Source organism: Helianthus annuus, chromosome 16, assembly GCF_002127325.2.
Source record: "Helianthus annuus cultivar XRQ/B chromosome 16, HanXRQr2.0-SUNRISE, whole genome shotgun sequence".
NCBI classification, from domain to species: domain Eukaryota; kingdom Viridiplantae; phylum Streptophyta; class Magnoliopsida; order Asterales; family Asteraceae; genus Helianthus; species Helianthus annuus.
The window spans coordinates 37,424,753-37,449,280 of NC_035448.2; the positions used below are offsets into that span (position 1 = coordinate 37,424,753).

General features: G+C 33.9%; 2 protein-coding genes and 1 long non-coding RNA gene across 7 annotated transcripts; all 3 read right to left on the minus strand.

Annotated features, from left to right (window-relative positions):
- Positions 1-2,207: 2,207 nt before the first annotated feature.
- On the minus strand, positions 2,208-3,301 carry LOC110905679. Its single transcript, XR_004883771.1, has 2 exons — positions 2,474-3,301; positions 2,208-2,396 (listed from the first exon to the last, which is right to left on the minus strand). It is a non-coding gene; the product is annotated as an uncharacterized LOC110905679 (long non-coding RNA).
- Positions 3,302-5,162: 1,861 nt separating this feature from the next.
- On the minus strand, positions 5,163-6,463 carry LOC110905677 (serine/threonine-protein kinase CTR1-like). Its single transcript, XM_035985246.1, has 5 exons — positions 6,391-6,463; positions 6,055-6,272; positions 5,472-5,567; positions 5,303-5,371; positions 5,163-5,216 (listed from the first exon to the last, which is right to left on the minus strand). Exons 2-5 carry the CDS (start codon positions 6,163-6,165, stop codon positions 5,163-5,165), a joined length of 330 nt encoding a protein of 109 aa, XP_035841139.1. The 5' UTR covers positions 6,166-6,272; positions 6,391-6,463.
- A 9,770-nt stretch (positions 6,464-16,233) lies between these two features.
- On the minus strand, positions 16,234-23,101 carry LOC110908861 (receptor-like protein kinase HERK 1). 5 transcript variants are annotated; one of them, XR_004883773.1, is made up of 8 exons: positions 22,900-23,101; positions 22,482-22,540; positions 21,130-22,102; positions 20,140-20,911; positions 18,546-19,238; positions 18,326-18,432; positions 16,980-17,231; positions 16,234-16,885 (listed from the first exon to the last, which is right to left on the minus strand). XR_004883773.1 is itself a non-coding variant. In XM_022153858.2 (4 exons), the coding sequence occupies exons 3-4, from the start codon at positions 21,172-21,174 to the stop codon at positions 20,348-20,350; spliced, it is 609 nt and encodes a 202-aa protein (XP_022009550.1). In that variant the 5' UTR covers positions 21,175-22,102; positions 22,505-22,540; positions 22,900-23,100; the 3' UTR covers positions 19,964-20,347. The 5 variants fall into 5 exon arrangements, 2 of the variants coding, with proteins under 2 accessions (XP_022009550.1, XP_022009548.1); XR_004883772.1 differs by having other exon boundaries at positions 16,980-17,366; XR_004883774.1 differs by lacking the exons at positions 16,234-16,885; positions 16,980-17,231 and adding an exon at positions 17,859-18,226.
- Between the last annotated feature and the right edge of the window lie 1,427 nt (positions 23,102-24,528).

Below are 24,528 nucleotides of genomic sequence, written 5' to 3' on the forward strand. Positions count from 1 at the left end.
TGACTTGCATGTGCATATTCTCTTTCTTCTTGTAGACAAAACTAGGTTATGACCCACGAACTTCGCGGGTTGGACCATTTAAATTTTATCAATCACAACTGTATATACATTTTTAAAACAGATATGGATTTAAGTAACCTAAACTTTCATCAATTAGTCGATAACACTCTCAACTTTCGATTTGTAGCACACCACTCTCAACTTTTAACTAATTAGCAGATAGCACTTTATAAAAATTATAAAAATAATAATAGAAAACAAAATATGTTATGTTTATGTACAACGCTAGTATCAGTACCAACTACTATGACGCCAAAGAGGAGATCAAGTTAGAAACTCTAGTTACACGGGTTGAATCCATTCATGACTATTCACAAAAAACGAAGAAGATAAAAAAACACATTCATGATTAGTGATACAGCTATTAACGAATAAAAAATAAACGAATGAAAAATGTATTGCATATAGTTAAAAAATCATGTTATACGGGTGGAATTCAACTACTAACCATGCTCAGTGCCTATTAACCAACATGGTACCTCATTAGGTTTAATCTTGAATGCACCCAAATCCATTCCAAAATCATACACCATAAGATTGACAGATGCAAGTTTTGTGGAAAGAACTTGAAATTCATGTATTAAACAATAGCCAAGTAAGTTTATCTTCTCCAACTAATACAATTAAACAAAATAAATACACATACACCTCGACTTTATTAATTTGAAAGGGCCAGACATAATTAATAATTTCATCTAATATGAGGGCCTTTCCAGTTACCCACATATCAATCAATCCAACATGAAATTGTGAAATCCTAAACTAAATTTATCTTAAATAATTAAAAAACAAAGATAGAAGAAAGCCGGTTCACCTTGTCCGGAGCAATGGCTTGCAATTTCATTCATCCCTTTCATTCAGTACCACATGTGTAAAAGTTGATGCTTTTAACGTAAACAACCAGCTGATGTGTTTCAAATATTTGATCTAACACAATCGTCAACATTCTTTATTAGATTCTTATATTACAACTTCAATTCAGATTTGTTTTCCTACCAAATAATGTTGTTGATTTCAAACGCTTGAAGAATCTACTAATTTTAGCATTTACTCTATCTTTCTATTGAAAATCCTATGCCTGTGTTAGTTAACCATTTACATGACCGATGGTTGTTACAATTATATGTCTTGTCTCAGCACTATTGCCATCGACTATTGCACGCTCCATTTCCGAATCGTCGTAATTAAAATTTGTATATGATTGTAGTTGTATACTAAAATTAGTAGATTGATTACAAAAACTTGATATATGTCATGTTGCCACTAACCGTGTCATGTGCAATTTCCATGTCTTATCTGCAAAGAAACAGATGTAGAACACTTAACCTTATGAACAAATAAAATACAAAACACATTCTTATCTGCAAAGAAACAGATGTAGAACACTTAACCTTGTGAACAAATAAAATACAAAACACATTGATGAGACATAAAACTTAACTCCGAGGTGGTGAGTCCGGCCCGTTCACGTAATAAGTGGTTAGTAGGGCCTTCCAATCAAACTTCTTCCCAACACCCATCTTATCAAATAATTAAAAAAGTATGTGAAGAAAAAAAAACTAAAAAACCTAATCAGAAATGAAGAAATCCTAATTTGAAAAAAATCAAATCGATGAACATAATTTAACAAAGAGAAAGCCTAATTTGAACGAATCGATGTAACAAAACTGAACAAAAAAACCCTAATCTAAACTTCTTTGTAAAAATAAAATATAATCCAAACAAAAATAAACCCTATTTTAGATAAATCATATTTAGAATTTGACAAAGAGGTATTTGTACCCAACAGAAAGCTACTAATTCGTTTTTAGATAAATCATGATAACATTATATTCATAACCAAGAACTAATGTGCAGGTACTCGTATTGATCCACAAAAGAAATATCATATATTTTAGAAAAAAGAAGTATATCCTGAAAAGATGATACGAAAAGCACCTCTAATTCCTAAAGGTTTCAAAAAAGAATACAATGGCATAATTATGAGATTCTGCTTCCAAAAGCTGGAATATCCCACGAACAAACAAAAAAAATTTGAAATTATTTGACCCATTTGAGATTATACCCAAACCAAAATGGACATTGCCCAAAGGAAATGTAGGCATTTCCAACTTGACCCACATCCCATTTTACCAAGTAAAAAAATATTTGACCCGTTTGAGATTATACCCAAACCAAAATGACTCATTCGCAATAAAAAGAGTTGAGCGTACCGGATGACCATCAAATTAGAAAAGTCTTTCTTAAATAACGAACACAAGTGCACTTTGACAGATATGGACGCCATCATCAATCCAACGTTGCAAAAGGGGATCTCTTAAATTACTTTGTAATACCTGTATAAAAATTTGATAATAAATATGAAGACATATGATTAGATTCCTATAAACCAATTGCATAACATCACACTTACTGGATTCACAAATCAAAATGATTTATTGGGGTTTTGGTGGTTTCTATTTTATTCATGCCAAACAACTTAATGTCTTACAAATAGCAGCAGCTCCGGCTCAGATGTGCTGCTCACAATTATCATCATCTCTAAAATTCGCTGCCGAAAATTGACGAAAATTTGGAGTAAAACAGTAAAAATCAAAGTTAAAAGTGTACATAACTTAGTGATTTATATAATCATGTTGACCTTTCTTTCTAGGACTCGACATACTCATGAATAGTCATCCACATTCATCGGTATATGCCGGTGATTGTGTAACAAAGGTTTTTCAACGTACAAACTTCCCGAAGCAATTCCCAACATACCTGAAGATCACAATTACCAGGTAAGTTTCCATAAGTTTTTCATAAGATATGCACATAACATTGTAAAAATTTCAAGTAACATTATATATCATGAAGATATTTTGACCTTTTGGGCTCAAACCAACTAATTAGAGCGTTTAGCTTTGACAAAACTTACATAACCAACTTTAGTTTATGACTTTAGGCTCAATAATGAATCCCAAACAAACAAACATACCAGAATTGTAACATTGACGCTTAAATTTTCAAGAAAACTAATGCAACCCACATCAAATTTGACCTCAATCGGTAGGTAAAGTTAAAGAGGACTCTATCTTGCTTCAGTTTGACTTCTTTTCGGTCAATACATATAGATGCAATGCATCAGTTATAGAAATAATAATTAATGTGTCATAAAGAGTATGGTATGCCCCGAAATAAAACGGATCTCGCGTCCAAGAAGAAAATGTGTTATTTAGAATGGATTCCCTCTAAAAATCACCCTCTACTCAACCATTGGATGCCACATAAGCAGAAGTGCTCTACAATCCAATGACACATGGCCCAAATCATCTCATTTATTAATATATATAGATATATAGATATAGATATAAGATTTCCCTTATATTACAAAGATTTAAAAATCATCTCATCATCAAACCATGATTATAAATCAACCCAATTCACATTTTATTTACATAATCCCACATTTAATAATCACAGAAAAATAACAACTAATCAGGTTCAAGATTTACCAGAAATGTCCTCAAACACAAACAATATAATCAAGAAACTACCAGACCCACATAAGAATGTAGGAAATTTCCCATATGAGTTTTCAAGATGATGAATCTACTGTTCTAAATTTCTCAAAAGTGATCAACTTTATGGACCTTTTGAAAATAATAAGAGTGATTTCAAATCTGATGATCAAATATAAGCTTGTTACCACAATTAACAAATCACAAAAAAATTATATAACAATTTACAACATCAAGATTTATCAGTAACGTAGCTCAAGTACATAAATCAAGAGATAATCAAACATGCCCAAATGGGATTTCAAGAAAATGTCAAGATTTATCAGTAATGCAACTCAAACACATGCAACATGATCAACAAACTACCTAACCGACATAAGATTTAATAAAAATTCCCAAATGGGTGTCCAAAAATTGCTAGATTTAAATCATACGATTAAAAAAAACTTTGAGAAGGGTAAAAATGGAAATGATCACCTGAAGATTCTTGAACAACCAAAGAACCAACAATGGCGTACACTTGCAACACCAAGAAGATATACATATACTTCACCATCAGATTCATCTCATGAAGAAGATGAATCAATAATCCCCAAACTCCAATCCCAACTCACCCAAAAATAATCAAAACAAAATAATAAGAATAATAATAACAACACTATTTGTCTTTAAAGACAACCATATTCTCAAATGTTTCGGGTAGGGATGACCCGAAGCACTTTCTGTCATGAATCAATAATTTATTTTTTATATTTTTTTGGGCGCGTCAAATAGTATACTTTTTCAAAATAATATTATTTTGAAATAAAACAATTAAAATGTTGTATGCACTAAAAGTTTATATTATCTTGGAACTCATATTCTCAAATGACTAATTTCAAGATGCTAACTGAATCTTACTTCTCATTTGAAGGTTCGTTACGAAGAACATCAGGTGCCATCCATTGAGGCTGCAAAAGACATAACCACAATCAATAATTTTTTTCCAGATTTGACACTTTACCAAGAAAATAGCGAAAGAGAATGTTCTTACTATCCCTCCCCCGGATCTAGCAGATAAAAAGGTTGCATGCTTCAATTTTGAAAAACCAAAATTCCCAACCTGATCAATATCATGCTAGATTTAAATCATAAGATAAAAAAAATCAAAACTTTGAGAAGGGTAAAAATGGAAATGATCACCTGAAGATTCTTGAACAACCAAAGAACCAACAATGGCGTACACTTGCAACACCGAGAAGACATACATATACTTCACCATCAGATTCATCTAATGAAGAAGATGAATCAATAATCCTCAAACTCCAATCCCAACTCACCCAAAAATAATCAAAACAAAATAATAAAAATAATAATAACAACGCTATTTGTTTTTAAAGACAACCATATTCTCAAATGTTTCGTGTTGGGATGACCCGAAGCACTTTATGTCATCAATCAATAATTTATTTTTTATAATTTTTTTGGCGCGTCAAGTAGTATACTTTTTCAAAAATAATATTATTTTGAAATAAAACAATTAAAATGTTGTATGCACTAAAAGTTTATATTATCTTGGAACTCATATTCTCAAATGACTAATTTCAAGATGCTAACTGAATCTTACTTCTTGTTTGAAGGTTCGTTACGAAGAACTTCAGGTGCCATCCATTGAGGCTACAAAAGACATAACCACAATCAATAATTTTTTTTTTCTAGTTTTGACACTTCACCGAGAAAATAGCGAAAAAGAATGTTCTTACTGTCCCTCCCCCGGATCTAGCAGATAAAAAGGTTGCATGCTTCAATTTTGAAAGACCGAAATCCCCAACCTGATCAATATCATGCTATGTTAGTTTGCTTCATTATTAAAAATAACAATAATTAACAAATATCAGATCATTTAAATGGTGTTACTCAGTGAAACACTACCTTAACCGACCAGTTCTTGTCTATAAGAAGATTTGAAGATTTGAGGTCTCTGTGTACAATTGGCGGGTTTCTGTGTAAGTAGTTCATACCTCTGGCCTATAATCAAGAAAAACAAACGTTGGTACAAAAAACTAAATATCCGTGGGACTTGAAAATGGCTTCGAGTCAAGCTCTTCAACCTATTAATTATACATAAAGAAGAGCCATATCATTTTACAGACTAAATAAAAGATCAATTCCATACTATGTGTTGTTACTACTGGTTTTCGAACCTGATTTCCGCCTCAAAATCGATTAATAATTAGCAAGCAAAACACCAAGGGTAAATAAAGAAATTAGCATCCTGGTTTACGGATGTTGAAGACAAAAACACCTAATCGACTAACAGATCAACAATAAACAAAAAATGACAACGAATCAATTCATAACATCAAAACTTAAATCATCAAATCGAACCAAATAAAAAACACACAAATTAACCCAACTAATTTCATCACTACATATTCAAAAAACAAAACAAAAATTTGAACTGAACATGAAAGATCAAACGAAATCAGAAAGTAACATTAAAAACGAATCACACCATCTTCAGTGGTTTAGGGTTCAGTGTCGTCACATTCAAGCGTGCATCACTGTCATCGAGTACGGCCTTCGCACACATCAGCGACTTCATTGCCATCGGAGATTGATGCATATCGAGGGACTGGGGTATATTTACTCCATCTAGATGTCATCATCTCGTGGAATTGCGGGATGGTCTTGATGAAGAAGGTGAAGTTAGGGTTTGAATACATCTTGAATCTGCTCAAATCGATGGACGATTCAAGTGAATCAACCAATTTTGTATGGATTGTATTGCAATTAATATCAAATAAAAAATTGATAGGGAAAAATATGACCCTAGTTTGAAAGAACGAACCTGGTAATTGGGGATTGAAGAAGAAGATGGGAGAAGGCAAAGAGGAGAGGCAGAGAGATAAGATGGAGTGTATTAGGGTTTGGAAAGAAGATGGAGTCTGAACAATATAAAGGATCCGAACTTGAATTTCCGGCCCGAATAAAAAACGGATCCCGCGTCTTTTTTTGTTAAAATCGTGATTGTAGAACCAATTTGTGAATTCCCTCCTAAACTCAACAAAAAAACTTGCCACATCAGCAAAAATGGCCAAATTCAAATGCCACCTAGCCCACATCACATCTCATTTATATATATATATATATATATATATATATATATATATATAGATTACCCTTTTCATTTAATTCCTCCTAGGAAACTTGTTACTCTCTGGTGGCTTCTTACCCTTCTTATTTTTAAATCATTTGCATTATAACTTAACCCATTTACCCTTCTTATTTTTAAATCATTTGCATTATAACTCAACCCATTAATAAAATATCAATTGCTCTCTATTTTGCTTTGTGAATCGTACAAACAACAAACATAAAAAAAAGTATTACTTTAATATAAATTTAATATTTACAGTGGGACTTGTGCCACGTGCTTCCTTTTAATTAGAAGGGCTCAACACTATCATTATTTAAATATCTTTTCAAGTCATCTTCTTCCTTTTTGAAACTCATTACTCATAACCAGAAAACTGAAACAAAGATAGCCGCTTACCTGAGAATTCTACTATCGGTTCTTGACATCTTTCATCCACACATGCATTTAGGGGTATCCTAATATATGCCGAGGGGTATCCCATTCATAAAACGGAGAAAAAAAGAAAGAATATTGTACTTTGCCATGAAAGTTGAAGGGTATCCCAGGCTACCCCTTGACAAAGCGTAGATCCGTCCTGGTACGCAACGTATGTTAAGGCATATTGTACGATATACTTTTTAGATATATATGATCCAATAACTTGATATTAAAAATTTAGTTAAACTTGACACATCCTTGTTCGTAACCTGGTAATCTTATAATTACATAATATCAGAAAAACAAATGAAACTTCCATAACTTTAGAGAGACAAAAAAAAGTTTCAGGATTTAATTGTAACAGTTATCAAACTTGATTACATTTTTATAAAATTACCCATAATTATGAGGTCTCGTAGAAGAGGGCGAAACATTTGGTAATTTCTTTGTTTGCTTTATCAGTTATCTATCTAGGAACAAAATCAAAGCAACAACTAGCAGTGTGCACGGTTCAGTTCGATTCCGTTATTAGCATTAACCGTAACCGAAGTCATCGGTTTGGTTAAGGTTGTGAAGATCAAAATGATGCATCTTCTGTTCGCATGCTAGAGTATTGTTGTCTAAAACATGCGAGATTAATACTTGTTAATTTAGATGCTACGTGAAGATTAAATTAACTTTAAAATGCAAAATATGTGATGACATGATAATGAATTTCGTAAAAACAAAACTATAAATATAACTTCATCACTTGAGAAGACCGATAAATATATCATTGATGATGATTCTATCCGAGGAGAACTCATATAGATCAGAAGCTCAATGACACAAAGATATAAATATTTGTTATCTTATCACGGGTGTCCCAAACTCATCATAGGGATATTACTCAAAGTTGATCAAAAGTTTTCTCAACCTCATGTGGAAGAGAAGAAATTTTCACAACTCTTGTTGAAAGGGAGAACATTTCACTACCCCATCTTAATGATCGGATGATGTTTGTCCAATAAGACTTAAATGTGGGGGGTAACTTGCATTTGATAACAAGAACGTGAAAGGTTTTGCAATAAGGATTTTAGTAATCCAAATAAATATTGCAAACACATGACCAAGTGGAGTACACAATGTTTATATGGAGTCAAATTGAGTTGATTGGACTCGGGTGCCAATTAGTTAGATTCAAATCTAGTGGGGTGTCAACTATGGAATACTAAAGGCATGATAGAAGTGTGCTTAGCCGTGAATTGAGTTTCATGTCATTCTAAAGACAAGGTACTATAACTAGATCCAAGTTTAGATCAGGAGTTATACGTCTTATGAATGGACTAAGCAGCAAAACTGACTAGAAGGTCAAGAACACATTAGAACAACTTATCTTAATTGCAAGTTATCATTGTTGACTTAGCAAAGTCAAAGATAACTTTTTGGATCCAACAACCAGACGGTCGATAAGAGATCAAGTTGTGGAATGAGACTAAAGCCCCTAGGAAAAGGGAACATGGGGGAAACCTAACCTAGTTTCCTGGAGTTCCCAAAATCTAGGTTCAATAAGACAACTTAATCATGAACCGAAGAGTAGTCAATGTGGGGGAATAACCGATGTGTATGTTTTTATATGAGCTAGTATATATGTTTATATACCCCTAGACTAAAAAAGGGTGTTTAAATACGTCATAGTCCATTCCTATAACAGTTAATGACATTGTTGTGAGGCTAAGCATAATATGTAGTTAAATGATTTGGGTAAATCATAGTAAACCATAATGCTTTTAATGATTTAAAGGAAAATCACCTATGTTGGAGAGAAGCGAGGTCGTTTCAAATGAAAATGGGGCATAATTCCTAGAGCTCCCTCAGAACCAGGAAAGTGTTCTAGGACCATTATTGGACGCGACTGTGAAGGGATGGCCCCATCAGAGAAAGTATTGTGTGAATGTATCTTGTTGTTACACAAATGGGGGGGGGGGGTTCAAGAACATCACGTCTACAAAACCATAGTAGGCTAAGTATGCTTCACAAAGGAATGTTCAAAGGCAATACCTACTTATCCTACAATACTCGAATGTTGAGTTTTCATTAGGGAATTTTGTGTGCTTTAATCAATCTCCATTCATGTGGGGGATTCTTGGAAAAATGATTAGTGAAAGTGGTTATTTTACTAATGTTGGACATAGATAAATATGTTTATAAATATATATATATATATATATATATATATATATATATATATATATATATATATATATATATATAGAAACAGGTTCAGGAGGAAACGCTCAAAAGTGTGAGAACGGTGAGAACGCTTCCTGGCCTAACACGTGTCCCGCGTCATAGAGAAAGGCGGAGAGGCTTTTTTGTCTTTTCATTCTTCTTTTATTTCCCAACACGGTATAATATTTTATGGCGTCTAAGTTTTTTTTGGCGTTAATCGTATTTTTTAAACTTTTTGGCGTTGAATTAATTTTTTTTGTGTCACATATATAATTTTTTGGCGTTATAGAGTTTTCTGGTTAATTTTTTTGGCGTTATGGCGTTTTGTATAATAATTCACTACGAGTCTCTAATATTTGCATAAGATTACAATAAGACCAATTTTTTTTGGTGTTTAGTGAATCTTTTTGGCGTTTAATAACTTTTACAAGGTTTTTTGCTAGCAACTTTTCTCCCAGTTTCCATACTTCTAGCTTTTTGGTGTTTGTAGTTTTTGGCATTTTATATAATAATGTTATTTATTTTTTATAGAGAACTAGTTAACGAATCAACATATAATTTGATATCAAAACAATATAAAATGAAAACTAAAATAATAAAAAATTGTAATCTAATTTCTCTTCCGAATCTTCACTGTCATCAGCCTCTATCTTCTTGAATTTGTTTTGGCGTTTTGAACCTTTTTTGAATAGTTTTGCTAGTTGCCAACTTTCCTACATAAACCCCGTCTTTTTCAGAAGAAGCTGCTTAGTGGCATTCTGTTTTTTGGTGTGATATTATTGTTTGGCCGCATGTCATTGAAGATCAACTCTTGCTTGATGCTATTTGTAATAATGGAGTCCAAAATAGCATTTTACACTTTAGTTGAACCCTTTCTTCCATGCCTATAATCATCAAGAAGAAAGCTCATATGATGGCATATCACTGTCATCAGTCTTTTTTTCTTGAATATTTGTCCATCTCATCCAGCAAAATATTATTGAGTTAACCCCCTCAGAAAAAGGATGCATTTCAGTGAAAGCTTTGACATCTGTGGCGTTTTAAAGGGAGTGGTTTCTAGAGGATATGACGTTTTTGTGTTTTTCTGTGTGTGATTAATTTCATTGTGTATAGACCCTTCTCTTATAGGAGTTTTTTGGCGTGTAGTTTAGGCGGGACTTTTTATTGTAATAAATGATAGTTATAAAGTAACTGTCTTTTCAGTTACTGTATTTTGTATTTACTGTGTTGATAAGCTTTTATCAGTTTTATAGGTTATAGACGTCCCATCTTCTAAGTTTGGCGTTTTTTTTAAATGGCCTTATGCAGACTATCATGACAAAATACAATAACGGAGTAAATAAAATAGTAAGGAGGAAAATATTTTTTGTTATTTATGGCGTTTTGTTAGGGTAAACCATTTTTAGTATTTTTTTGGCGTTTTGCTAATTAAGATAGTAATATATCATTTAATTATCTTAAAAAAATTACATAGAAGAAAAAAAAAAGAGGAAAAAAATTAAAATCCTTCGTCAGAAGGTACTTTATCTGAATAGTATCCATCACTTGTGTCATCTTCTTCCTCCTCGGAGTCTTCATCTTGATCTTCATCCATGTCATCACATTCATCTTCATCAGCTTCTTGTTCCTGAAGATTTTGAAGCCTCCACCTGAACATGTCTTGCATTAATTCCAATTTTGAGTCTATTTCTGGGTTGGTGCAGGTGGCGTTATGCAATTCTTCCATGAAACCCAGTCGCTGCTTTGTCATGATGTTCTCTAGCCAGTAGTCTTGCTTGCTGCTCTCCACTGTCGTATGTAATCGTCACCATGTCTGTTTCATCATTAAAACGCCATGATGTCATGACAGGGTTTGGCTTCACATCTCCTTTGATTGGTCCAAATTTTCTGGTTAATGCTTTCATAAGCATATGCGTTTCATGGCATTCGTTGTCTAGAGCGATGCCAATGGATAAGATTTTCCTCTGTATTTGTTCTTCCATCTTTAGAATTTCCCTGACCGTCTTAACATACACCCTCCTTCTGTTGTCAAAATGGATGACGTATCGCCTGATCCCCAGAGTGTATCTCCACGAAACGATTGTTGCCATTTTTGGCGTTTTGCTTAAGTTGGCGTTTTTGGTTAACGATTTTTTTTTGCAGAAAATGGATAGATTGAAGTGATTATGGAAGCTATGGTTTACGTTTGTTTATATAATGATGTTTTGGCGCGTAATTTAGGAGGGAATTTCTTCTAATAAATGTTACTAACTGTAATTCAGTTATTTGTGTTGTTTCATCTTCCTGTAATATTCAACATGTTTTATTTTTAATTTTTGGCGTTTTGTTTTTAATGGTGTTTTATCATATGATGGCATTTTGAATATGAGGGTAAAAAGACCCTTTTACCCTTAATGAAGCGCGTCCCACCTAATAATATTGATGTTATTTACGAAAACGCCACCGCGCAATCTAGTCCATGGATTGTTTTGATCGGACGATCCATAATCGTTCTCACCGTTCTCACACTTTTCACCGTTTTTTTCCAAATCCCGACCCTATATATATATATATGGTAAGGTTATTGTAAAAAAGACCAAAAGTGTGAGAAAGGTAAGAAAGAATCTCAGCCATTAGATCTAAATTAATTGAAAAGGGTAAACAAGTAATTTTATCATTAATTCAATTAATTAAAAACTTCCCATAACCCGACACCTTAATTATAAGAAGTATATAACACCATTCAGCAAGTATATAACACCATTCAGCAAGTATATAACACCTTTCAGCAAGTATATAACACAGCATTCAGCAAGTATATAACATCATTCAGTAAGTATATAACACCATTCAGCAAGTATATAACATCATTCAGCAAGTATATAACACCATTCAGTAAGTATATAAACCATTCAGCAAGTATATAACACCATTCATTGACTAAACATCTGATCGAAACATATTTTTTCTCTATATAAGTATAGCAATATGGTACTCATATTAAAGATAAAAAAACGCTCATTATTATGGTGTAATTTTTTTTTAAAAAAGTTACGTACAAAAAGTTATTGACGTTTAAAAAGACGGGGGGAAGTTACATGTGCATTACCTAATTTCTAGTGGGTTTAAAAGACTATATTGCCCCTAGATATTTCAAATCAGTCCAAATTAATGAAAATATTTTACAATTTGGTCCCTATTGATCTCAACCATTAGATCAAAAGATCTAATGGCTGATATTCTTTCTTACCATTCTCACACTTTAGGCCTTTTTTACAGCATCCTCTACCTATATATATATATATATATAGGGGATGGTTCAAATGAAAACCACTTTTATTGTGAAAACTCGAAAACTAACTAAAAAACCCTAAAAAACATACAATTTTTTTTTTTTTACAATTTTTTTTAGAAAAATCGCTACTTTTTATATATGGAAAAAAGATTTCAAAAAAAAAAAAAAATTTTTTTGGTTGTACTGCACATGTGCACTAATACGGAAAGCCTAAACCACTTAACACACCCCCCACCGACACCCCCCAAAACCTAAACCCCCCCACCCCACCCTCCCGAAAACCTAAAACTAAACCCTAAACATAAACCCGAAAAAAACCTAACCCCTCACCCCCACCCCCCAAAAACCTAAACCCCCCCCCCCCCACCACCCAAAAACCTAATCCTAATCCTAAACCTCCAAAAAAACTAACCCTAAAAGCTAAACTAGACTCAAAAAGCTAATTTTAAGCATGTAATGCACATTGTAGTACATGTTATATTGCACATGTGCACTACTATAATAATAGTATTGAAAACAAGACGACACCATAAATCTTTTTTTATGTCATAAAAAATATGCTCGAATATACTTGAATGAAAGATAAGAAAATTTGTGATCTTATGGTGCCATTTTTGTTTTAAAATGATAACGTATGGAGAAATGGGAAATGTTTGAAAAGTTACATATTTTTTGTTCCAATTTTACCCCTCCTTCATTAAAAGTCTTCCCCCCTCCTTTTTAGTGGGTTTTAGTTAGTTTTCTAGTTTTCACAATAACTAGTGGTTTTCATTTGAACCTTCCCCTATATATATATATATATATATATATATATATATATATATATATATATATATATGTTGTATAAGTATTGATTTATGGGTATGAGTTCTACGTTGTGAGAGCATCATAACGAACTAAACTATGTCTAGGATAGAGCTAAGATTAATGAGATATCGATGCTCGAATTTTTATGTTTGGAACAACCAAATATGAGAAAATGGATCCAGCTTTATTAACTTGTCCCACATAGGTGGGATGACAAAACTTGAAGTGGAATATAAGGAGGAGCACACCTTATAAATTTAAAGGCAAACACTAATGGGGACCATAAATGGTGTGTAGCACCCTAACTTGCGCATGCACACGCGCGTGTAGGTGCAATGTGGCGCTTTGATGGCGCACTTTGCACTTCGCAACGTCGCAAGCCGCTTTTGTATTTTTGTCCATATGCACATGGTCAGATACATGGCGGTCTGCTTATAGCACACCCTTGAGTGGCGTAGGCAGATGGCGTGGCGCATGGCACATGTCATTGGCTACGACGTATCGTGCAGGTGGTGAGCGTAACGACTTCAAATTGGTGCGCGGAGGCACTAGTCCAAATGGCGCATGGCACAGGGAGGCATGTCTTCGTGAAAGCGTGGCGCGAACGCACCTGCGTGCGTGCTCGACCAGTAAAACTAGTCTACTCGCTAGTGAGTTAATGTCCGACATTATCAACTCGTGTCATGAATGAATATGACAGTTTTTTGACCGACTACTAAAATTCATTTATGAAGAGTTTAAACCCGGTTTTTTTACAAGATTAATTATCTTGTTTATAACCAACTTTAATAGGTTTGAATGAGTCATTCATTGGTGAAAGGAGTGCTCTCTAAGTTGGCTTTCTACACAATTTCACATTTTCCTATTCGGAAGCGAGAGCCATCTTCGATGGTACAACTACTGCTTTGGTTGTTATATGCTGGAAACAAACGCGTTGGTCTTAAGAAGAGGCACGGAATATGTTTTAAGGGACCCGTGTCAAACACGATCCTCAACCAAAACCTTCAACGACAATGTTGTTTGTCTTGCAGCTGAGGTTCGAACAAGGTGCTATTGAAGTTCTTCCAGAGACATAGGGGGTGTTTGGCTTAGCTTTTTGAAACAACTTATTAACTTATTGGCTTTTTGAAAAAACCAATAAGTCAAAATAATGTTTGGATAAGTGAAAATTACTTTTAAAACAATTTTTTGTATAAGGTGGAAAAGCCATTTTGAAAAACTAGGAAACCTTGACTTTTTGAAACTCATTTTAACTTTAATGAAATATTACCTTTTTCCCACCTCATAACCTCATCCAAACACTTTTTTAAAACAACTTATTGACTTTTCTCATCTAATAAGCCCATCCAAACACTTTTTTTAAAAACTTTTTTTTGATAAGTTATAAGTCATTAAGTTTTTAAGTTAAATAAGCAAATCCCAAACACCCCCATGTACTTGAATCAAGATTGGTACAATTAGTTTGTATTTTATATTTATTTATATTTAGTTTTGTAATCGGTGTTCTACTATCATATCTCATATGAACATGAATAACGAGATTAACGTTATTATATTATATATTTATATACTATAAATTAGCAAGTTTTGTACGCATAAGGTGTTGTACCTTATATTTTGGGTGGTTTAAAAAAAACTGAAATTTTATTTTCAACCCAAATATTTGAATTTTTTGCAATTCTAACTTCACAAAATTGTTTTTTTACTTGAAAACTAAAACTTTTCTTCTTTTACAATTTTAACTCAACTTTTTTATATTTAACTTTGGTCCCCTATACTTTTCATATTTCGCAGATTTTCGTTTTACGTTTCGTACTAAATTTTGTGAGTTACCACGAATCAACGTGTGTGTGGTTCAACATTTTTACGTTTCGTTCATAATTTTGAGAGGTAATACGGCACAACGTCCGTGTGTAGTTCAAGATTTTATGTCTATTGTTTTTCATTTCATAGGTTCGTCGCAACACGTGAGTCATTGATTGACTTTGTTATTTTTTTAATGTTCTATCTTTCAGTTTTTTACAATTTTAACCTCACAAAAATGATTTCTTTTTTACTTTTAACCAAATTATTTTTATCTTTTGTAATTTAACTTCACAACTTTTTCACTTTCAAATTGGGTCCCCTATATTTTTCATCATTCTCAAATTTTCGTTTTACGTTTCGTACTAAATTTTGCGAGTTAACACAGGGCAACGTGCGTGTGTGATTCAACGTTTTTACGTGTCGTTCATAATTATTCGAGTTAACATGACGCGACGTCCTTGTGTTCAATGTTTTTATGTCTATTTTTTCTCATTGACAGGTTCGTCGTAACTCATGAGTCCTAGATCGACTTAGTTATTTTTTTGAATGTTCTACGTTTCGGTCTATTTCTTCGCTTTAACACGCCACAACTTCAGCGTTGGTGGTCGTTGACGGTTGTGTGGGATTGGTGCTATTTTACATGCTTTTATGCCCCTGCCGCAGCGCAGGGTGCTTAATTCTAGTTTTTAATTAAAAGTGAACCTTCCTGTTTTCATGTAGAGGCAAGGATCTTCATAGAAATTAAAATCTTTTGTATACATGCGAGTCACGATATAACAACACTCATTCCATACAAATCCATGGGCAATTGCGAATATGCAAAACCAACTATAAACTCAACATTCAACAATAATAAAACTTACACAGTTAACACTACCAATGCTACGAAGCAGACTGAATTATTTAGTTAAATGAGTTTCTCAACCAAGGGTTATTGGAGTCCCTACCATTGCTTTTATTTTAACCACGTGGTGGTCGTGGGTTCAAGTCCCTACCAAAACAGGAAGACGATCAAGACCGAGTCGGGAAGTTACCTTTCATGAAAGTGTTATGTACAAGGTAACAAATAAATATTAGGGACATTACATGATCAAAGTTCTTTTCTTTCTATAACCTCATATGGGTCGAAATTCAATGCCATATACAATAAGACCATACATGGTTCCTTCATAACATATGAATTTCAAATTCATAGGAACATGAGCATATCAATGAACTCGTTACCTGAGTTGAATTCCCACACAATAACTTTCATTAATCCCTCTTCTCTGAGCTTTGGTACCCTTTCATTACCGTGTAAGTTTACTAAACTTGGAGATCTAAAATAATGAAAAAAAAAATTAAACTCTTTGTTTTTCTTAAAGAGTAGACCTCACCGGACCCTGCAAACCATGACATTTTTGTGATAGCTTGAATACAAGATGACATGCATAATTTGTATCTGTCGACAAGTTTTGGGTTTCAATCTTGCATTTGATCCGAAATACTTGGCGTGATAAAAGCTCAGCCACTTCTACAAATCTACATTTATTAACAGTTGTACGTTAACATAGATTCAGGCTCAGCAAGAGATTTCCAATTGTAACACTTCACATTAGAAGACTCGTATAAAACCATCTTTGCTGGAAGCATGTGACATGTCTTTTCATTGGTTTTGCTTAGGGGGAAAAACTGTTCATCATAAGATTTAACAACTACATTATCATCGGACAATAAGAGATATTCAATTTTATATAAATATATATTTTTTTTCAAAATAACAAACCTTTTAATCATCTTCTAGTTGTGTTATTTCATCATAATCAACTGACACTTGTTGCACAGAATCCGATGGCTTGAAAATGGATGCCTTGACATAGATTGCACCACTTCCACAATAATATCGGGATAAGCTCTCAGGTAGAACCTCCAAATCAACATCTTTCTTGTGAGGTATGAATCGGCGCAATTCTATCATCATCCACTCATCACCGCATGTTGCAAAATATGCATGCAGGGTTTCACTCCCCATTTGGCACTTGAGGTTGACATACATTAGTTTACTTGACAATTTTCTTGGCTCACAAAATTTAAAGATAAGGTGAGCACCATAAATCACATTTGGAGTTAGAATTGAGTTTTAGTCTTGATTATTTTCATCACTCTTTGAAATCTGCAAATTTAAGATTTAGAGTAAATTTTTCACACCAATTATTCTCATGTCACATAAACATGTCCATTTTTTTATTAATATTCTTTCTATCCCAAAATAAAAGAAATAAAAATATGTCCTATTTCAGCAGAAGTTCATAATTACATATTTTTAGCATATACATGACTAAAATATTTAATTAAAGCGTCACATTTCTTTTGTTGAAAATATGACCAATTAAATAATTACATATTTTTAGCATATTCATAATTAAAATATTTAATTAAAGCATCACATTTGTTTGTTGAAAATATGACCAATTAGATAATTACATATTTTTAGCATAAACATAATTTGTGATGTGACAACATTGGAGTATCCCATTCTACATTGTCCCAAGGGATTGATCTTGACTACGTTGCTTTAGTTGGATGTTCATTTATAGTTTATTTGTGTTTTGTCTTTATCCAGATTAATAATCTGTTGGTTCAGGCCCTGGTTAACACACACTAGAACCCAAACTGGTTCGACTCTTTTGTATTAGATGAAAACTGATTACAAGAGTTGGAGATCTAAACTAAGGTACTTGACTCTATTTATAATTGAAACAAACAAATAAAAACACATGCTAAACAACCCACGTAACTGCATGCTCATGACTTCCGCTTTTTCTCCTATTTACTCGGTCAAAACTATTTGCCAAATTAATATAAACATGCAGCCAATTTCACCGAGATTTCCCACATCCAAAACAGCCTTAATTGACCCTTTTACCCATGGAATAGTTATTCTCTTAACCCGCAACCCGTGAACGGTTTGACCCACGACCGGTGAACAAACCCGATTAGCCCAACATAGTTAGTTACATTCTTAAGAATGAACTGAAACAGAAAATAAAAAGAAAGACAATATATTTAACCTTAAAATTTACATTGCAAGATAAATAAGAGAGCTTTAATAGACTATAGAAAGGTAAGTACCTTGATTTTTTTAAAGATCTCCACTTATGACAACTGTGGTTTCCATACGAAAACTTTGTTGCTGATACTGTTTCATTTATTTCTCCATTGCTGCCTTGTGACAAGCACTATTACACAAAACGGAACGAATGAAGATAATGAGAATAAAAAGGATTTTGTAAGCCAACGACACAAAAGATGCACAAAATGACTCAGACAAGAGAATGATGAAGGTAATTACCATTTTTCCGTTTTGAAGTAGGATTCCTTTGGAGAACATGTGGTAGAGATCTTTTTGACTTGGGGAAATTGGCCTGTAATAATCCCATCTAGACCTTATTGGCCATTAATAATCCCACCTCAGAATATTCCCCCCACCAGTCCCACCTTTCAGCTATTTTTCCTACAATGGTCCACCGTTAAAAAAAGTTAACGGAGTTAAGCTTTTTTCCAAATTACGAACAGATTTTTTAGGGCTTTTGATTAGAACGACGATACGAGTCCATTGATGTAAAATTTGCCTCGAAACAGTGCTCTAAACGATGAAAATGGCTCTTCAATTCGGGTGTTTAAATTTCTAGTTAACCAAAATCAAGTCACTTAGAGCACCATTTCGAATTAAGTTTTACATTAATGGATTCGTATCATCGTTCTGATCAAAAGCCTTAAAAAATCTGTTTGTAATTTGGAAAAAAGCTTAACTCCGTTAACTTTTTTTAACGGGGGACCATTGTAGGAAAAATAGCTGAAAGGTGGGACTAGTGGGGGGAATATTCTGATGTGGGATTATTAATGGCCAATAAGGTCTAGGTGGGATTATTACAGGCCAATTTCCCTTTTGACTTGTGTTTGAGTAGACGTCAGTCAGTTTCAACATCCGCATTATTTCTTTGTAGTCACTTTGCAGTTTGGCCTCCCATATTTCGAAATCCTCCTGTTATAGAGAGTTATATAATTAAAGGGGAAATTCATTATCATTTTGTTATGTCATCGAGAAATATACTATCATTAAAAATATAATAAAAAATATCTAACAATCTGGGTTTTAAAGCGCAAGAAAAACGCAGTTTTTTGGGTTTTTTGAGGTCTGAGGCACGCGCCTTATGTACTTTGGGTGTTTTTATGTTGTTTTATGCGTACAATAGGTTTTTTGGCTTGTACATGTCGGTAAAATCATATATAAACCTTATGTATAGCTATATTTTGGATAAGGGATGCTAAAAACCTATGAGCTAGATATAAAAAATTATATAATCTCGGCAAAAGATCAAATACAAATAATCTTAACATACTAAACATACAAATTGAAGGAAAACCAAGATGGCATTTTAGGTTTTTTTTGGGGGTGGGGGGAGTGGTTAGGTTTTTTTAGATATATTTGTAGAGTAACTTTGATAGTTATTGATAATTACAAAAATGCCACCTTTTCTTTTTGAGTTTTCCTTCAATTTGTATGTTTAGTATGTTAAGATTATTTGTACAAGAACTTTACCCATATAATCTCCTATGTTCATCCTTATGGTCTTTTAAAATGGCCAATCTTCCACACATCATCTCAAATAAAACCACACCAAGCGAATATATATCAGATTCTTTCGTTAAGAAACACCTTTCCATGTAAAACGGGTCACAATAGCTAGGTGTGCCGGAAGCATAATCGACCACAAAGTCAAATTCGTTACACACAACAGTTATTATGGACAACCCAAAATCCGTAATTTTTGCCTTCCAATCACCATTTAATAGAATGTTATCATCATAATCATACTCGGTAAATCCCACCAATAGCAAAGCAAAGGTAGGGTCTAAGGAGGGTAAGATGTAGACAGCCTTACCTCTACCCCGTAGGAATAAAGATGCTGCTTCCAGTGAGACCCCCAGCTCGATAGTAGTTTTGCATCAAGCCTTGGACATAAGGCACATAACACTCATCAATCGGGACAAAGACCGATTAGTACATGTACCCTTTTGTCTTTCAGCTATCAACGCCACCACATGGTGCATGATTAACCGTCCTCAGCTTTTAACATTATTTTCACGAAATTAGTAAAATAACGTTAAAATTAGTGCACTTTCACTTTTGCCCCCAGATGGCCCACACATATATACATTATATGCGCATACCGCAAGCGAGGCGTCATTTAATAGAATGTTAGATGATTTTATATCCCCATGTATTACAAAAGCTTGTGTTGTACCACTTCCGTAAAGAAAATCCAACCCCATTGCAACATCAATGCCGATCTTAAGTCGTTCCATCCATGTAAGACTGGGTTTTATCAAATGCCTATCCAGAGTTCCGTTTATGGCATACTCATAAACAGAGATTCTTTCTTCGTTTTGGTTACAGTAGCCTACAAGACCGATAATATTAGTGTGCTTGTACTCAAAAAGAATTTCCAGCTCTGTCACAAATTCTCTTTCTCCCGGAACAAACTCCGCATCATGCCGCTTTACAGCAATAGGAGTAGGTCCATTAGGACGTAGAATTTCTCCACTATAAACCTTCCCAAGTCTTCCATGTCCAATTAAATTTTCATCATCGAAGTTTTGTGTGGCAAATTTTATGTCTTCAAGTGACATTCGGAGGCTGTCCTTGTGAGTTTCCTGTGAATTATGTTAATCATTTTGAGAATTATTTTAAAGTAAATCGAACTTATGTAAATGTTAAGAATTAATTAGGAAAAAACGAAACGTTCGTAGATATAGTTTTATCGCATCACAAGTCCACATTTCTTTTAATACAATAATGAAAAACCGCACTAATTATTACAAGAGATCGAGATCACGAAAAGAAGAAAACAAGTAACATTTTTTGGACTTACTTGAAAGTTTGATGCTTTCATAAGTTCCTCAATGACGACTTTCATTGTTGGACGCTCGGCTTGCTTTTCTACCAAACATCTATTCCCGATTGTTACAAACGTATTTAAAGAATCTTGATTGGGTCCTTTACTTAGTGTAAAGGTATTTTCTTCTTTTAAATTGGGATCTATAATTTCCTTTATTGTTCCTTTCTCAAAGTTGTCTCACAATGGGTGCAAAACCTTTTTCAGATTCGTTGGTGTATACCGGATCATAAGCCAATCTTCCACACAGGATCTCAAATAACACCACCCCAAAAGAGTAAACGTCAGATTCTTTTTTCAACTTGTGTCTGGGTCCAGGTACACTTGTGTGCCTGTAACTTTGGCTGCGTTGATAGTGCTCGCTTTGTGATCAAGTGGGTGGAATATGGAGAGTCCAAAGTCAGCAATCTTTGCCTCCCAGTTCTCGCCCAGTAGAAATTGGCACTCTTTATGTCACGGTGGATTATCTTTTATTTGTTGTACACAGTTGTATGAAGGTAATCTAATCCACATGCAATACCAATGCATATTTTTTTTCGTTGCACCCAAGTAAGATTAGTCATCTTTCCTTCGCTACCCAAATAATCATCAAGGCTTCCCCTTGAAACATGCTCATAAACAAGGATCATATGAGGACGCTCATAGCAGAAGCCAAAAAGAGATACGATATTAAGATGCATACAACTACTTAGCGCTTCAATTTCCGTAAAGAATCCTTGTTCTCCTTGTGTGTCTTCTCTATTTAAGATATATTTTATAGCTACAGTGTTGCATCTCCTCGGTGGTTCTGATTCGCAATTTCCTTTCATTGCACCGGAATCAAATGTTCAAGTTCTGCTTTATACACCTAACCATACCCGCCTGACCCAATGAAATATTTTTCAGCAAAATTCTCGGTCGCTGACTTTATAGAATCAAGTCCAATCTTCAAGTATTCCAGAGCTTTTCCCTACAACAGATCATGTGCAAAATCTCCAAGCGTCAAATGAAAAGTAGAGTTTGCAGCCCTTAAATTCTAGTAACTAAATATCTTCTGCATGCCGCCGAATTATTTTTTATTTTTTTTCAAATTTGAAAATGTTAAAACTGATGTTTTTTAAAATGTTAAATTAAATTTTTAATTCTGGGGGATATGAACCAGGATTAGTATTTTAAATACGATAGGGAAGCACCCATTAGGAAGTTTTCCCCTTTTACGGATCACTCTCGTAGGTGACTCTCACAGAATATGAAAATTCAATATCATGAAATATGTTGTTATAGTTGTGTGTTGATTTAGTATATAATGTTTCCAGGACATAATCGTGCAGGAAAAAGAGTTTATTTACCTTCCAGTAGGATGTTGACGTACCTTTGACCGCAGGTGTTGAGTGTTCCTTAGTACCAACTGCAACAATTTCAAATGAATTAAAATCATTAATAACTTAACAGATCAAACGTATTACTACCAAAATCGTAAAAAAAAAAAAAAAAAAAAAAAAAAAAAAAAAAAACCCTTAACTTTCACACACAGGCATAACGTCGAACACCTTATCTACACCCAGATATCATAAATTCACAGCACAAGTATAATAAACAAAAGAAAAAACAAATCAAAAGTGAGAAATCATCTTATGTATATAATCCGAACGTCGTAAGACACATAAATCAACCGAACAAGTATGCTTCAATATTAAGTCTAACATCGATTACGAACAGAAACAAAACGAAACCCTAGAAATTGAAATTGAGAGATTAAGAGTTCACCTGAAGAACTTTTGCTTGATTTGTGTGTTGATCAGTGAATGAGTGGAAGTTTATTCGTTGATGATTTGTAAGAAGATGAACAGGAAGCGTGATGATTTGTAAGAGATAGAGAAGAATCTGGATTTGTGCGATCGGAGAGAGAGAGAGGAGGAGAGAGAATGTGTGATGAGAGAGAGTATGGTTCAAGTGGGATGGATCTAATGGGACTACCTAAGGGTGATGATTTGGGGTGTTCAAAAAAATCTGAATCCGAAACCGAATCCGAAATATCCGAAAACCCGTAACCGAAATATCCGAAATTTCGGATATCCGAATTTTCGGATATCCGAAAATCGGATAATCCGAAAATTCGGATTCGGATTCGGATGTTAATTTTAAAATTTTTCGGATAATCGGATTATCCGAATCCGAAAACTTAATTTTTTTTATTAATATACTACACCCATCAGGCATTTAGGCCACTAGTCCAATAGTCCATTAGAGCATTACCCATTTACCCATCGGCCCATCCAACCCATTTACCCTAAATCCCTAATATCATATGCCACATTCATCATTCAGATTCAGACACGCAAAATTCAAAAGAAGAAAACTAGGGTTCCTGACTTTATTTCTTCCACGCCGTCGCCCTCTCCTACCCACCACCGCCGGCGTCGTGACTCCCTCCCGACGGTGACGTTGCTGAGGTGTTACAGATGCGATTAGCCGGATCTTTACGAGATCGGCAAAAACAATAGTAGATCTGGGTCGTCGTTAGCACATCTAGAGTTGAAATTGGTTGTTCTTACGGTGGTCGTGGCTGCTGCGGTTTTCCAGTGAATCGAACAGCATGTAGGCAACTTAAAAGTGGTTAATCTCACAATCTGGGGTGTGGTTTTGAATCTCACGAAAATAGCCATTATTTATCCACCCAAATCATGAAAATAGCGGTTTTGAATGTTTGTGATTATTTGAAATTTGAATTGTTTAAGTTTGAATGTTTATTATATTCAATGTTAGAAACTTGGTTGTGTTGAATATTTGCTTGGTTGTGTTGAATACAGGTCTAAATTTAATTTTATGCATGAAACATAATTTTTGTTTTTTTAATTCGGATATCCGTTTGGGTATCCGAATCCGAATCCGAAATTTCGGATATCCGAAAATCGGATATCCGAAATTTCGGATTCGGATATCAATATTTACTATCCGAAAATATCGGATATCCGACTTTCGGATATCCGAAAAGCGGATAATCCGATCTTGAACACCCCTAGTGATGATAGTCTCTTTGGTAGGGCTGCAAACGAACTGAACTTTCAGCGAACAGTTCATGAACCGTTCGACGGGAAGTTCGTTTGTGTTCGTTCGTTTAATAAATGAACGAACACGAACAAAAAATTTCGTTCGTTTAGTTAAATGAACGAACATGAACAAAGGCCATGTTCGTTCATTTGTGTTCGTGAACGTTCGGTAACGTGTTCGTTTACGTTCGTTTGTGTTCGTTTGTTTATATTCGTTTGTATGTTCTTGTTCGTTTGTGTATAGGAATATATACATATATATATATATATATTATATTTTATTTTATTACCCAACTTATATTATATTATATTGTATGGCCCAACTTATATTTTATTGTTTGTTTAT